General features: G+C 43.7%; 2 protein-coding genes across 2 annotated transcripts in view; one reads left to right on the top strand and one right to left on the bottom strand.

The window, feature by feature from the left end:
* The window catches only part of MYH15 (myosin heavy chain 15), a 132,316-nt gene extending 117,916 nt beyond the window's left edge, over positions 1–14,400 (bottom strand). Inside the window, exons 1-6 of the mRNA XM_070242846.1 lie at positions 14,260–14,400; positions 9,270–9,376; positions 5,435–5,578; positions 3,601–3,757; positions 2,931–2,958; positions 539–632 (exon numbers count right to left, since the gene is read on the bottom strand). Coding sequence (XP_070098947.1) covers positions 539–632; positions 2,931–2,958; positions 3,601–3,757; positions 5,435–5,578; positions 9,270–9,376; positions 14,260–14,347 — 618 coding nt within the window. The 5' untranslated portion in view covers positions 14,348–14,400. The remainder of the gene's footprint in view (positions 1–538; positions 633–2,930; positions 2,959–3,600; positions 3,758–5,434; positions 5,579–9,269; positions 9,377–14,259) is intronic.
* Positions 892–1,638, top strand: LOC102149887 (pancreatic progenitor cell differentiation and proliferation factor). The gene has a single exon (XM_005602021.3). It carries the CDS (start codon positions 1,033–1,035, stop codon positions 1,375–1,377), a length of 345 nt encoding a protein of 114 aa, XP_005602078.1. The 5' UTR covers positions 892–1,032; the 3' UTR covers positions 1,378–1,638.
* Positions 14,401–16,567: the final 2,167 nt, after the last annotated feature.

The raw sequence follows: 16,567 nt of genomic DNA, 5'->3' as shown, positions 1-16,567 counted from the left end.
AAATAATTAAATAGAGAGAGACAGTAAAGTTTTTCAGAACCTGGAATGTAATTAAACAGTCCGTCGAGTGTTTGTGATTTGATCCAGGAGTTAGTGGTGAAGGAGGCAGACTTCTCCTGGTGCACATTTCTGGGAGTCTGGCATCTCACAGTAGCTAAAGTGATTCAGGAATATGAAAAGTGGCCATTCAAGGCCCTGATGACCTCAGGGAAGGTCATCCCTAGTCTTTCGGAAAGATGCTTTAGATCTCAAGTGCCTAATTCTTAGAGGGTCCAGCCAACAAAAATCAGGCCAGTAAATACCCCTGAAGCAGATTTGAAACAATTATGTAATTTCCCATTTCGGGGTTACTGGTTTGGAGTATTTGATGATCCTCTCAAGAGGCAAAGAAAAGATAGGAAAAAAGACTTTTCTAAAATTTTCTAATCGTTTTATGCCCCTTGTCCCCTTCATGCTCCCCTTAAGTGGTCAAGGCAGAGCCTCCACGATCATTGGATGGAAGCACCTTACTCTCCAGCTGAGACAGACGAACACTCACCAGCTTTTCCCTGGATTCCCCCATCGTTGCCATGGTGGCAAAATACTGGATAATATGCTTCGTGTTCACAGTCTTTCCAGCACCAGATTCTCCTCTGTGATTAGAAATTCAATGACACGGTTAGCTGGTCTGAACTATAAAAGCAAAGAAAATTAAATAATTTTAATTATATAGGCTAAGGCAAGAAGAGAAAGTTTTATGGAAAAGTGGAACTTAAGATGGAACTTGAAAGAGATGTAGACATTTAATTGGGAGAAGGGGAGGGGCATCTCAAGCTCGAAAAACAGAACGAGCAAAAGTCTGGAGTAGAGAAAGATCAAAGATTTTTATAAAAACAAGAAGCCTATGGCGCGTCCCGGTCGTGGGTCGGCCTCTCGCGTCTTCTCTGCAAATGGGCTCCGTGGCCTAGCGTCCCCGTCCCCGCCACCCGTGATCGCGCGCCGAGGCGCGCGAGGGGTCGCCGCCGAGGCTTCCGCCGGCCCACAAACAGGAGCATGGCAGCCATCCCCTCCAGCGGCTCACTCGTGGCCACCCACGACTACTACCGGCGCCGCCTGGGTTCCACTTCCAGCAACAGCTCCTGCGGCAGCGCCGAGTACCCTGGGGAAGCCATCCCCCACCACCCCGGTCTCCCCAAGGCCGACCCGGGTCACTGGTGGGCGAGCTTCTTTTCTGGGAAGTCCACTCTCCCGTTCATGACCACAGTGTTGGAGTCCCCAGAGCACTCGGAGTCCCCCCAGGCCTCCAGCAGCACCATCACGTGTGACCTGGCTCCAGAAGCCTCGAGGAAGCAGCCTGGTGGCCAGCCTGCCAAAGCCAATGCTGGGCCCCGGTCCTGAGTGACCGCCACCTTCCAGAGGCCCTGGGTTCCTCAGAGCCGCTCCCTGCCCTGCCCACCCCCTACACTAGGCAGGCTGGTGGAAGCAGAAGCAGTTGGGTTTCTTTATATTGAAACAGCAAAACACCAAAAAGGAAGATGAGAGTACCCAGCTCTTTACCACCCCAGCCGCACAAGAGCCTTCCTGACACCCAGTGACCGTGTGCCTTGCCCCAAGTGCAAAATAAACTCCAAGTGGCCAGCAAAAAAAAAAAAACAAGAAGCCTACTCCTCACGGTCCTGTTACAAAAAGCTTAAGAACACCTCCACTAAATACAGATAGGTCTCCTCATTATCAACTGTCGAAGAGATTTTCTCATATTAAGGCCATCACACGTCCAGCTCCAGCCCTCTCCCTCAAGAGGGCCGACCAATCATTTCTCCGGGCAGCTGGGCTTTACGCTTCTCTTTTACCTTTGATAACCAGCTAACTTTGTAATGTGGGGAGAACACAGTGGTGAATTTATAGCCTCATCACTCGAAGTATCATAGGATCAAGAGCTGCCTTTATCTGTCCGAAACTCCAGAAAATAGTCTATCCTCTCTGCAAAGGACTGAACTCTAACCGCCCTTCCAGATCTGTGATTCTGAGACTTTATTCTTCTTCTTTGGGTGGCAGAAGCCAGCAGAGAGCCCAACACACAAGGTGGCATCATCATTGCATAGGAAGATTAGGGACTTGAGCATTTCACTGCCTCTTGAGTCTCAGCCTATCCCCTCAGCCACCATGCTGACAGTTCACCTGGACAGCCAATGCTCTTCTCATCAAAATTAGCATACAATATGGTATCATTGAAGTCTTCCCCCCTTCCTCCCTCTCACCCCCTTTTCTTGTTCCTCCAAGCCTCACCATCTTTTAGTTCCCACTACATAATGTACCTTGACCTGCCCCAATCTGGCTGCCCACAACAACAAGTGATCTGTTTCACGGTCATATCCATTGGGCTTTCAGTCTCTCTACCTAACTAGCCAGTCCAGACCCCTTTTAATATGGTCATTTGAGGGACCAGCCTAGCGGCTCGTCTGTTAAGTTCACACATTCCACTTTGGCAGCCCGGGGTTCACTGGTTCATGTCCTGGGTGCGGACATGGCACTGCTTGTCAAGCCATGCTGTGGCAGGCATCCCACATATAAAGCAGAGGAAGATGGGCACAGATGTTAGCTCAGGGCCAATCTTCCTCAGCAAAAAAAGTGAAAGAAAGAAAATGGTCATTTGATACAGGGAGCTCTCTCCACCAAGAAGATGACTAAGACTAGCTTGTGCACTGTGGGTTCTAAAGATCTTCTAAAATGGTGGAGGCAGCCTAGCTGGCACCATATTTGGAGTAATCACTGACTAAAGTGTTATGACAATTTGCTGAATATCTTATTCTTGCCTAGAATGTATCCTGTGTCTAAAGAGCAAACAATTCAAAGATGGCCAATTTGTGTTTCATTCCCAGGGAAATGTGGGTGTCTGTTTCCATTGAAACTCTCACTGCTGCCCAAAACGAAAAAGCAAGGCAAACACTCACGTGAAGAGTATAGACTGATTCTCTCGAGCTGCAAAAGAAAGGAAAACGTCAGAACGTTCTTCTGCCAGAGCTTTTACATATTGGCGGGAACTTATTCAAAATTTCCTTGGTTGCAGTTTGAAGTCAGACACAAGCGAAAGGATTCACTCTGTATACAGTTAGAAAAAATACCGTTTAAATGGTACAGAGTAAAACAGATTTTCTCTTGCTCAATGTATGTCAGTCACAAGAACATACAAATTTTAGGCCTATTTCCTTGCTCCAGATACAAACGATAACTGACTAATGATGACATTTTTGCCATTTTAAGCCTTTTAAGAAGCATGGGGTAATAATAGCTGCAGAAAAACTTCTTTGTGCCAGAAACTCTAGCAGGCGCTTTATGTAATAAAAGCTACCATCTACAGGGGGCTTACTCCGGGCCAGCCACATGGCTGATCACTTTCAATGTGTCATCTCACTTAATTTGACACGTGAGCTAATTGTTCCTCTAACCCTAGGAGGTAGGCTCTATTTTGCCAACGTTTTATCCAGAAGGAAACAGAGGCTTCAAGTGGTCAGGTAACTGTAAAGGTCATGCTCCTTTCACAATGCCTACGTGCCTCTTAGTGACACAGAGAAAAAGGAGATCAGATATTTTTACCTTTCATTTTGTAGGGCAGCCACTTACTGTGAAGCATATCCTGAAAGGCATTATCGGCCACAGCGAAGATGTGAGGCGGCACCTGTGATCGCCTCTTCCCTTTGTAGGCAGCCGCGACTTCTTTCTGATACACTGGAAGCCACTTGTAAGGGTTTATGCTCACACAGAAGAGACCCGAATATGTCTGAGGGAAGATAAGAAAAGATTTCAGAAAACAGGTTAGAAATACTTCCAGGTTTGTCAGCTCTTTCGCTGTCGGGTAACATTTGCTCAAATATTTACTTAAAGGAATTCAAAGGAGGGGAGCTTTTGGATTCTTGCAGAGAAGGGACTTCTAACAGGAAGAGACAGAACTAGGTTAGAGTAACAATGGGACCTAGGATCACCTCCCTCTTGGGAGATCTGTTAACTACTAACACGTCTGACACACACACACGTTTTGAGGACCGTGAGGACACTAACAGCAGGCCTGTGGGTTTCAGAAACAGCTATCGGGCATTCGAGGCCAGAAGAGAGTCTGAGCTTCAGCAACACTAGGAACCTGACATGTAAAGCACTGAAGGGGAAGAGCTCATGTGGGCCACTCAGTCACTGTAGTGGAGGAATTGTGGCCCCCAAAAGATATGTCCATGTCCTGATTCCCTGAACCTGTGAATGTCATCTTATTTGGAAAAAGTCTTTGCAGTTGTAATGAAGTTAAGGGTCTCAAGCTGATATTTGGGTGGGCCTTAAATCCAATGGCTCATTTCCCCACAAGAGCTGCAAAGGAGAGGACATGGACACACAGAGGAGAAGGCAATGTGAAGACGGAGGTGGAGATCGGAGTGACATAGCGACAAGGAATGCCAATAGCCACCAGAAACTGGAAGAGGCAAGGAACGATTGTCTCCCAGAGGCTCCAGAGGGAGTGCAGCTCTGCTGAATGGATTTGATCTGGGACTCTGACCTCTAGAACTGTGACAGAATAAATTTCTGTTCTTTTAAGCCACTCAGTTTGTGGTAATTTTGTTACAGTTCCCCAGGGGAACCAATACAGTCATGTGGCAAATCAGGGAGCCAAGGAGCACGTGGGCTGCATGTCAAGGCTTTACAGCAATAGGTCCCAAATGCCTTCATCCTAGCCTAATCTACTCAGTGCTGCTTCTGCTAAACAGGTTCCAAGTAAATCAAAGAATCTGAGCAACCAACCATCACCAAGTTAGTGATGATAAGAAAAAAATCTTTCCATTTATAGAACTAGGTAATAGGCACTATATTACATGCTTTACCTACTTTTTTTTGCTGAGGAAGATTTTCCCTGAGCTAACATCCATTGCCAATCTTCCTCTTTTTGGATGTGAGCTGCCGCCACAGTATGGCCACTGACAGACAAGGGGTGTAGGTCTGTGCCTGGGAACTGAGCCTGGGCTGCTGAAGCGGAGCATGCCAAACTTAACTACTGGGCCACTGGGGCTGGCCCCCTGCGTTCTTTTATTTAATCCTCCAAGCTACCATGGAGAGACAGGCATTCTTATCCCACTGTACAGATAACATGACTTCAAGAAGATAAGAAACTTAACAACTAGTAAGTGACAGAGCTGGCATTTGGACACTAGTCTATCAGGCTCTAAGCCTCATGCCTTTGTTTTAGCACAAAAACCTATGGGAAAGTTCATACCTCGGGATACCTCGACCTATGAATACGGACAAAATAAAATTGGGGAACTGCTAAGATAAGGTCCCTTCCCAGTGGGCGTTCTTCAAGGACTATCCCCCATGAGTTTGCTTAAATTCAATGTGTCTTTTTCACCCAATAGAGGGCTGGGACATTGCCAGTATGAGTGCCAACATGATATTTCAGCAGCAAAGCATGTCTACATACATAGATCATCCAATGGGCATAGCGCCTCTTCAGGGTATGCAGCACAGAGGCTTCGTTGAGGTGAGTCAGCATGGCCAGGTCTTCAATCATTTCAAACTCAGGAGGATTCATCTGCTGGACTTCGTCTTCCTTGACACTCAGACTCTGCAGAGAGGAGAAAAATAGAAGATACTTTCCCCTATTTCTTCTATGCTCATTCATTTTGCCATATATTGGAAAGAATTCTCAGAGTCAAGAAAAATATGCCTCAGTGGAGGATAGGGCCAGAAGTTAAACCAACCTCAATGGGAGAAATAGGTGTTCCTCCTCCCCAGGCTCTCTCCTTGCCTGAAGTTTTAAAAAAAATGTGTTCCATTGAATCAAACTTTTCTAAATTGCAGTGCTCTAATCCTGTGGCTCCCGCCGACTCTGATTGCCTCTGAGAGAACATACATCACATTACACGTGCTCTGGCCCCTCTCTAGATGTCTCAGTATATCCTGGAGGGTAGAAGAAGGAATCTGGAGTGAAGAATCAAGGAAGCAGACTCATCCTTTTAGACTTACTTCAAGCCCTATCCTCTTCCCTCAAACCCTCCCCTCTTCCCCCAGCTCATTTTTTTTAAAGTCTTTTACCATGTATACAACCCAGACTAACTTGACATCATTAACTCTTGTGTATGTTTTAATAATTGCCTGTGTTAGACGATTTCCCTGCTAGATTATACGCACCTTAAGTTAAGAAGGAGTGTTGATGTTTTCTCCTTCTATAGTTATTAAAGCACCTATCATAAGGCTAGGGACAGGATAGGTACTCAATATTAACCTCTTAATATAGATGCCTTGCTATTACCAAATAGCGGCTTAGAGTTGCTCTCAAAAGTTTCCTAACACAATTCCCTATAGCCCTTTTCCTTGATTCACAAATATTGGTATCAACTGATTGCTCCATTTAATCCTAGTTGCTGACGGCTTCTTCTTCTAAGGTTCTCACTCTCTCTGTATTTTTGATCCAATTCCTACCCACAGACTTCTTTGACATTGTTCCAACAGTAACCCCTTTTTTTTTTCTTCCCTTCATTTTTTGTGTTTCAAGGACTCCTTCTCTTCTGTAGAATGTAATCGGGTCTCTTACATCTTCAAATACCTCCCCATAGCTCTCATTCTATTATTCTCTCTTCTTTCATTACCAACTTTCTCCCGTAAGTATTACTCTACACCCACTGGCTTGATTGCCTCAGCTAATGTTACCAAGACCAACAGTGATTGGAAATGTAGTCACTTCTAACATCAGAAGGAGGACGGCTGGAACCAGGGAGATGCAGAGTGAGGCTGGAGGAATGGGCTCTCATTATATGGTGGAAGGACAAACAGGACAAAACAAACCACTTTAGTCTCCTCTTTCTACATCATTAATTTATTGCTTTCCTGCTCTTCTTATGATGATTTCTTTTGAAAATCATAGTTGTAACCATATTATGTTTACACGTCACCATAAATACTGTTAAGTATTTAACGCAGTGAAAACACAGCAGTCTTGGAGAATGTGCTCAGAAGAGTAAGCTTCTCATCTGAAGGCCTAATAAAACTGAGTTGGACACCATCCAGAAAGTGAAAAGACAATACACAGACTGGGAGAAAATATTTGCAAATCATATATCTGATAAGAGACTTGTATCCAGAATGTATAAAGAACTCTTACAACTCAATAATAGAAAAGCAATAAACTAATTAAAAAATGGGCAAAGGGTTCGAGTAGACATTTCTCCAAAGAAGGTACACAAATAGCTAATAACCATGTGAAAAGATGCTGAACATCATTATTCATAGGGGAATACAAATAAAAATCACATTGAAATACCACTTCATACCCGCTAGAATGGCTATAATCAAAAAGACAGATAACATGTGTTAGTGAGGATGTAGAGAAATTACAACCCTTATCCACTGCTAGTGGGAACATAAAATGATGCAGCCACTTTGGAAAACAGTTTGGGAGTTCCTCAAAGCACTAAATATATCAGTTACCATATGACTCAGGAATTTCACCCCTAGGTATATACCTAAGAGAAACTAAAACATATGTCCACACATAAACATGCATATGCATGTTCATGGCAAATAGCCAAACATGAAATATCCAAACATGTGAACATAACAGTCAAAATATGTAAACAACCCAAATGTCTATCAACTGATGAATGAACAAACAAAATGTGGTATATCCATACTATGGAATATTATTCAGCTATAAAGAGGAATGAAGTACTGATACATGCTACAACATGAATAAACCTTGAATCCATTAGACTGAGAGAAAGAAGCCAGACACAAAAGATCATATGCTGTATGATCCCATTTATCCCAAATGCCAAAATAGGCAAATCTATAGAGAAAGAAAGATCATTGGTTTCCTGGGGCTGGTAGGGGAGGGAGAAAGGGGAGTGACTGTGAAGGGGGTACAAGCTTTCTTTGGGGGGTGATAATCATCTAAAATTAGATTACAGTGATAGTTGCACAGTTCTTTAATCTACTAAAAACCATTGAATTGTATACTTTAAAGAGGTGAACTATATGACATGTAAATTATATCTCAATAAAATTGTTTAAAAAAGGTGGCATGAAAAATGATGGAAAATAGATGTTCAAATTTTCTTTCTCTCTTTTAATAAGAGACTGTCCCATGGCTAAATGGCCCTAATTGAATCCCTCTGTTTCCTTATTTAGGACATTCTGAATTTTCCCTTACCTACCTATTTATGTTCCTGTTGAGAAGGCTCAAGCTCCTCCCTGAATTCCATTAGTTACTCATATAAAATCTACCTAGTGTGGGACTTTTAGTGTCCAGATACTGTCAGGAAGGCATATTAAGACACCATAAGTGATAGTTTATGAGTGGCCTCCAGAATTTTGTAACTCAAATGGCGATACTTTAGATCATACAGATACAAAGATTATCCCAATACAAAGGCAAAGCTGTGAAAAAACTTTCTTGATAATCATTATACCTGTTTGTTACAGGATACTATTCCTGTTTTTTATGGAGTTGGGGTAGAATTGGGAGATCGGAAAAGTGAATGTGACCAGGGAATCATCTGTAAAATCTATGAGAATGCGTCATCCGAGTCAGGCCAGACACAGCGCCCAGCGCACAACCATGAGGCTGGCAGCCAACTGAGGGCAGTGATGTAGGCAAAGGGTCTGAGAGTGGCTGTCTGCTCAGGGGTACCCTGTTGCCCTGGTGCCTTGGTGACAGGGAGGAGGAGTGGGATCTGTTATAGCCTCACTACACATGCCCTCTATGAGCCCTTATAGTCTAGCTTATGTGCCAACACTGGCCCTGGCTTGCTCTTCCAGAGGTCGTAAATAACCTCCTATTTCTGAAATCAAGGCTTTCTCCGAGTCCTTAATCTCTTTCTCTAGCATTTGACATTACTGACCATTCCCCCATGTCTTGGCTTCTCTGATGCAATCTACTCTTCTTCAAATTATCCCTCTCTTTCTTCACCTTACAAAACAAACACAGCTTGCTTCATAGTACCTTAGATCACTATGCACTCCAAGGGGCACTTTAAAAAAAAACACTTGAAACTGACGAAAGAAGTGGGAAAGGTTGTGAGTTCTAGGTTCAACGATCTTGACCACTGGCAATCATTTTACTCTGATTTACTCAGTGCTGGTTATTAAATCTTTGATGTAAGTGGAGGAGCTTCTTAGAGATGAATGAGGTTTCCAAAGTGTATCAGTGGCATCTCCTACTCCAGATTTTTAATTAAACTATCAGAGAAAGGACACATTTAATTATTTTATAACATAGAGAATTTAGTCATCCCTGAGATGAAATAAAATCCCTTTACCTTTCCATCTGTTGTCTCAACAATGATTTCGCCATCATCTCCACTCCCTTTAACCTCAGCCTCAACATAAGCATTCTTGCCATCACGAATCCAGCATTTCTTCTTCCCTATAGAGAAAAAAAAGGTTTATAATACGGTACTTGTATAAAATACACATTGGACACTTTCATACGAATAGGTATGATCCCATTTCTGCTAATCCTGCTTGTTGACTTGGAGTCACCAATATAGGAAATTGCAAAGTTAGATAAAACCATGAGCGGTCATCGTGAAGATACTCCCACACAGTGATTCTGTAGGAACAATAAACATTTGAGCAAGCAGAGGCTGGGAACCTCATAGACCATGTTGCTACACCTCACCCACCCCCCCAACCTAACACTTACCTCCCACTCACAATCCTAGGTCCCAGGTGGTTACCTGATGCTCTTACTCCTCCCAGCTCTCGTCCAAAACCCTTCACTCAGAAAGTTACAACTAAGTGAAAATATAGGTTAGTGGTCATGTCTGTCCTTCAGGGTTTCTTTAGACCTTATTTTTAATTTTCGTTTTGGAATGAAAGCCTGCTAAGAGAATTACATGGTAGAATTGGAGGGGGGAGGATTGTGGAGAGAGAATATGGGTTATTTTTGTCATACGGCACAACTGATTCCTATTATTTTCTCCCATATGTTATTTTTCCCTCCTCATCCTCCTCACCCCGATGTCCCATCCCTAACAAAGCAGCCCTCCACAAAGGGATTAACCACTAAGAGTTTTCAGGTGAAATGAGCCAGAACTCACGTATACCTGAGATATCTTCTCAAGTACTCCCCGACCTGAGGCAGGTAGCCAGGGAAGGTAAATAAGAAACAGACCTTTAAAAGAAAATGAGTCTTACCAGAAGCTCACGGAAGTTCCCAGTCACAGGTCCTCAGGAAGATATGGGGAGGGGGCAGAGGAGAGCGTATGGCTGGAAGAGGGAAAATCTGAACGCATGGCTGGGGGACGCAAAGATGAAAGCCCTGGCAGATCATGCCAACTCTGTCACCACCACCACCCTGACCACATGAATCACAAAAACCAGGGAGGCCTCATTGCTGCAGGACAGGCGGCCCTCACCAGATGCTCTTTCCAGAGAGGGCAGTAGAACTCGGGGCAGAGTGCAGGAAGGAGGTGAAGTCGGGCAGCACTCTCCCCTTCCTCCGCCATGCTTGTCTCTGAAAAGAATTTGGCTGCTCACTACTTTCTTGACACCACAGTCTACACTGTGCTCCTTTCCTCATTTCCCTGATTACAACCAATCCACCACCGAAACTGCTGGCAAGAGGATTTTTGCATTCCTATCTGACTGATTTTGCATTTGCTTCTCCTTGTCATTTGCATTTTAAAGACTGGTTTTGCATTGTACTTATTATTTTGGTCTCTTTTTGCAAAAATGGATTTTGCTTTGTGTTATGTCTGTGAAAACAGGCTTGTTTTTGAAAAGCACCCATTTCACACACGTTTTGTGCGATAAGGTAAATGCACTGCATTTTAAACCAAATGTAATCACTTGAAAGAAACATAGATATCACCTGACACAGATTTCCTTTTTTCTTTTTTTTTCAGAAAAAGAACCTGAGAAAAGAGATTAAGAGAGTTGTCCATAAGTCACATAGCTAATTAGTGGCAGTCAATAGAATAATGACTCCAGAAATTTGATCACCTATCTACTAAATCACGGCTCTCCCTCTACAGCATGCTTCCTCTATCTTACACGCTTAGCTTTTTTTCTCCAGTTTTCCTCTCAAGGATTAGGGTCATCACCTGCTGATGATTAGCTTTTTCTTTTATCGCCCCTGGAAACAGTGGGAGAGGAGAATTTTCCAAAACCCTCACCTGAGGCCCAGTGCCTGACAGGGATGTTATTGAAGACGATGTAAAGGGAACTCAGTCAACTCTTAATTCTTTGCATTCGTGAAAAATTGCAGAGATGGCAATGTAGATGGCGTTGGATTTGAGTCCAGCCAGATCTTAGTCCTGGCTTTGCTAGTGTGGGGACCTGAAATTGGCCACCCCAAGATATGTCTCTTTGGCATCAGGATTATTTGAGGCTGATTGCTTTTGATAAACTGGGACAGGGAAGGAGGCTCTGAGGAATGGAACTTGCCCTTTGTTAGGACACGTTTACATTTGTAAGGTAAATCTCTATCTGTGAAAGGTGCCTCCCTCTCTGTACCAGGAAGAAGAAAGGAGATGACCTTCTCTCTAAAAACTCTTAATCAATACCAAAGGCAAGGACATAAAATCTGCATTTTATTGTGCTAGTCTGGTAACCTCCTGTAACTGACTTCCCTCCCCCTCCCAACGTTGGCATTTCTTAAAGATTAAGCATCTTTCCTTAGGCTAGGAACCGATTGCTGCTGCGCTCACCTGTGACCGCCCAGCTCCAGACATAGACTTGCCTCCTGCTACGCCCACCGCCCACCGAGATAGCAGACCATTACCTGCTGTGTCCATCAAGCACTGTGCCGACAGGGCAATCTTGTGACTATTGTGGGAGGGACATTTCAGTCACATGTGAAACACCCCGTTTGGGGGTATATAACCACTCTGTGCACCCCACTTCTTCGGTGCCCTTTCTTCCTTCAGGAAGAAAGGCCCCGGGCCATGGTTCCTCATAAAGCTTTGTTTAATTTTCTCTTGCTATTCTGTCTCATGTGAATTTAATTCGTTCTCCGGCCAGACGAACCCCCATTTGGGAAGAGGAAATGTCCTCCTCCCCTACACTAGTAACAAGGCTTAAAGCAAGGACCTCATCTCTTTTCTCATCTGTAAACTCAGGAGGTTTGCCCATATGATTTCATATTTTTAGATGATTAAATATATTTCCAATATAAAGGTAACATGTGCTTATTGCAGAAAACTTAAAAAGTAGAAAAATATATACAGAAATTTTTTTTAAATCACCCATAATAGAACAACTCAGAGATAAGCACTGTTATCTGAGCATTTCTTTCGTCTTTTTTCTATGATATTGATAAAAATTGGAGTAATACTATATTAGGTTTTGTAATTATTTTAAATAGATTGTTTACCTGTTCTAATATAAATATCACTTACATTTGGGTTTGGAATGGTGTTTCGTCTTTATCTCTACATGCCCACTTCCTCCCTGATACCCAGCAAGTCTAGCTTTCTTTCCCAGGTATCATAACGACACATGGTGCTTCTTTTTCACATTTGTTTCTCATTTGGTGCTCACGGAGGAAGGTAGTCAGAGCAGGTATTATTATCCCATTCAACAGATGAGGAAACTGAGGCTCAGTGAAACGAAGTGATTTGCTCTAATCACTCAGCTAAAGAGGATCAAGGACAGGGAATTTGAACCCAACACTACTTGCCAAATACTCTCATCACACTGCTTCCACTTGGCCAGGTTCAAAAAGGCAAACTCCATTGTCTACCAGCCCAGGGAGATGAAAAACTTTTGCTGACTCTCATCTTTTTGCTGCCAGTGCATTTCTGTGAGAAAGGATTGTTTGGCCAAAAAAAAATCAATTAAAAATTATGTGCATTGTTATATTTTAAGTAATTATTTACAGTGCTGATTCCACTAACTGTGTCATCCAATTATCTCTAATGCTTTGGCCCGGTTTTGATTTTCTCCCCGGCACCACTGTGATCTCACCCTTCCTTATCTAACTGCCTCCGATAAGCTCCTGCATACCAGTTCTGACCTCAGGGATAGTTCTGTTATTGTATTTGATTTGATGGATTATAATTAGCTACTCTAAAATCCAATCATAGTCATGAAATCCAATGACTGGAAACTGGGAACTGACCCAGGACTGGTCTATGATGGAAATAAATGACCTACATAACTGGCTTGAATTATAATTGGCCATATTGAAGTCTAATGCTGACTAACTCTGAGTACTAGCACAACACTCAGTCAGTATTTATGTTGCACTGTTGAATAATTGTGGAATTAAGATATGTAGGTGGCCTGATGCCAGAGTACACTGTGACTCTGACTCTAAATCTCCAATTAGCTGAAATTCAGAAGATGGCCATGCAGCCCAGATACATAAAGGGAGGGGGGAAAATGTAACATTTATTTCGAGATTTAATGTAGAACTCAGCCTTTATCTTGAGGGTAAATTCTCATTAACCTTTGTCCTTGCCTGTAATGACCAAGAAATTATTAATGAGGGTAGCAAGTCTCCCAATTATCTTTTGTTTAGTGTTGGCTGAGTGACTCCAAGGACCTAGAAGACAGCCAGAGGGCAAAGTTCCAAGGTTAGGAGAGCTGGGGACAACTTCCATTGCTCCTGCCTTCCTAGGGTTTTTCCTTTTTCTTCCCTAGAGTGAACCAAGCCCACCTACATCTGAGTCTGAGTGCTCTCTCCTCTGTGGTACTCACTGCTACGAAGAGCTTTCTGAGAAAGGCTCTATCTGGGACCACTCCTGGGTGTCTGTGTTAGTGCTTCCTTGAAAGAAAACCTGTCTGAGGGCCAAGGAAGCAGGGCCTGGGCCTGAACAGCCTTCCAGCCCTCCTGCTCTTCCTTACGAATTTCCATTCCTACCCTGGACATACCAAGCTCCTCAACTGCTTGGTCAGAGGTTCATAGAGGCAATTGCATCCCAAGCAAATAAGTTAGGCTCCAGAATCAATGGCTTCTCTCATCCAACCCAACATCTCAGTTCCTACCTAGAAGCAGTAAAATAAAGTGAAGCCAGCAGCCCTGAGGAGTCTTTGTTCTTTTTTTTTTTTTGGTGAGGAAGATTCACCCTGAACTAACATCTGTTGCCAATCCTCCTCTTTTTTTCTCTTGAGGAAGATTAGCCCTGAGCTAACATCTGTGCCAATCATTCTCTACTTTGTATGTGAGATGCCTCCACAGCATGGCTGATGAGTGGAATATACCCGCACTCAAGATCTGAACCTGCAAACCCAGGCTGCCGGAGTGGAGCAGGCAGAAATTTAACCACTCTGCCTTGGGGCCGGCCCCCACACAAATCTTACCTTCAAAGGCCTTGGCCTGTAGCAGAAGCAGCTCAGCCTTGCTTCTTCTTAGGAAGGTTGCAGCCTCTCCAAGCTCTGATAGGTCCATCCTCTAAAGTGATCCACCCAAACAGGCTTAGGCCTAAAAGTAAGTTGAAAGGATTCACCCTGCAGAAGATAGGCATAGGAAGAAACAAGTGAAAATGAAGCAGCAGGCACTAAAATGAGAAGCCATTCACTATAGCTAGACCAGGAAGGGTTAAGTCTTCTTTTCCACCCCTCCTCTCTTTCTGCCATGTCTCAAGTTTATGACAACATTGAACTCAAGACTATCTGACTCTGGCAGGGCCAATTTGTCCACCAGGCACAGAAGGTACAGTGTCTATGGTCCGTGATGCTTTTTGGGTCCCACAAAAGTATTTTCTTTTAAATTCAAAAGAAAAATATGAATATAATATTAATGATATATAATAATGAATACAGTCTGGGTTATAGTAAATAGTCTTTATCCCAACACAGTTGTCAAATCCAATTTTTAATATTTTTTGTGAAGAAAGGGCCCCGAAAGACAAAAGTGCCTAGGACCCGTGAAAGTCATAACGCAGCTCTGAACGACCAAGTTCCGACCTTGGCAAGTGGTAGAATGGGCCAGTCTGAGAAACGTCAAGTGTGGACATTGGTCCCTTGACGGGAGTGGAGGAGGGCCTTGAAGGTATTGAGGTGCATCCAGGTACATGGAGCATCATAGCCAGAATATGGCGACAAAGGGCAGAAGTTATTCAGACAAATGTGCAGCATTAGGGAGTAAAGGAATAAGGTGAGTGTCCTGGCAGAGATGAGTGTCTCGGGGCAGATGGTATACAAAGCTGCGGGCTGATAGACTTTTGGAAGCTGGCCTAGGGCAGCAGTGGAGAAGCCCATGCTGAAGCGGGAAGCAGGTCATGTGGGGAAAGGAGTGAGCGGGTGTGAATGAAGGAGTTTACCAGTTCAAGCAGGGCAAGTTCCAGTCTGGGGGACTGAGTTGCTGGGCGAATGATCAGGACTAAATTCGTTGATCATCACCCTGGTTTACCCCCTCCAGAATGAACTGTCATCCTTTTCTAGCTCACATTTGGATGACTGTTCACAGACCTATTAATGTAATGTATTTTACTGCACTTAATCTAGTCTCTTCTTTATGGTGACTTGGGTAGGTCCAGTGGTACAACCTCCAGGATCTAAGGAGCGTGGTTTAAAGTAAAGACCAGTGGTCCAGGCTAAGAGTTAGTTTTATCTCTGCCAGAAAATAGGCATACGACTTATAGGAAATTACTTCCTCTCTCCAGGTTGTTTCCTCCCCTACCCGATGCAAGGACTAGTCATAACCTTGGATATTTCCTGAGGGCGAGAAGAGAAGAAAAGATACTCAAGAGCAGCACATGAGCAGAGACCCAAAGATGGGACTGAGGGTGGCATTTCCCAGGAGAAAAAGATAAAACTGACCTTTTCTGCAGGTGAGCATTCAGATTTAGGATTTATAATAACATTATTAAACATGTGGATAGAATGGAGCAAGGTAAAGGAAAGTTCTGAAAGTTAGGCAGAAAAATTTAGAAATAGACTATAGGAAACATCCTAGACGCTGGGCAGGGACATGAGGAAAGCAGTATTTTAGGAAAATGGCTCTGGCAGCATCTTCAGGGGGGATTGGAACCGGGAGAAGCTGTCGTCAGGGAGACAAGCTGCGAGCCTGTGTTTGGGAGAGAACTGAACTGCGTCCTCCTCCTCTCGCTCCGTGTGACTTCCTGGTGGCTTGCACTCCGTAGGCAGAAGAGCTCAGGAAGAATATTTTGGATGTAGAAGATATCCATAAATGTGTGTATGTGTGTGTGAGCATGTGCACAAATTTCCTGGAAAGATACCTAAGAACGGGTATGTGTCTGGGGAGTGGGAACAGGCTGTGGGTGGGAGAAGCAGACAGTTCCCTTTCACTTCGTACCATTCTGATCGGTTTCGATTTGTGGCACGTGCACCCACTTTCATAATTAACAGATTTTTTAAAGCACTTCTTATTATAACATCCCAGGATAAAAAGATCACATGAAGACATAGCACACAGCTGTGTAAATCTCTTTCCTAGTCTGGACCACTTAGCATATTTCAAGGTATACGAGGAACAGTGTGTGCAGAAAGCAGCGCTGGAAGGGAGGAATCAGCGTGTGCCTGTGATGCGGGGTGGGTGAGCTGAAGAGTCAAAAGAAAGATTTCTTGGACTCTCAAGGTCTGGCAGTAGTGCTCTTTTATTTAGAGAATAGTGTGGAATAGCATGGGGACAGGACCCATGGGCAGT

The sequence above is a fragment of the Equus caballus genome, chromosome 19 (assembly GCF_041296265.1).
Source record: "Equus caballus isolate H_3958 breed thoroughbred chromosome 19, TB-T2T, whole genome shotgun sequence".
Lineage (NCBI taxonomy): Eukaryota > Metazoa > Chordata > Mammalia > Perissodactyla > Equidae > Equus > Equus caballus.
The sequence above is the reverse complement of the archived record's forward strand: the minus strand, read 5'-3'. Positions and strand labels throughout refer to the sequence as shown.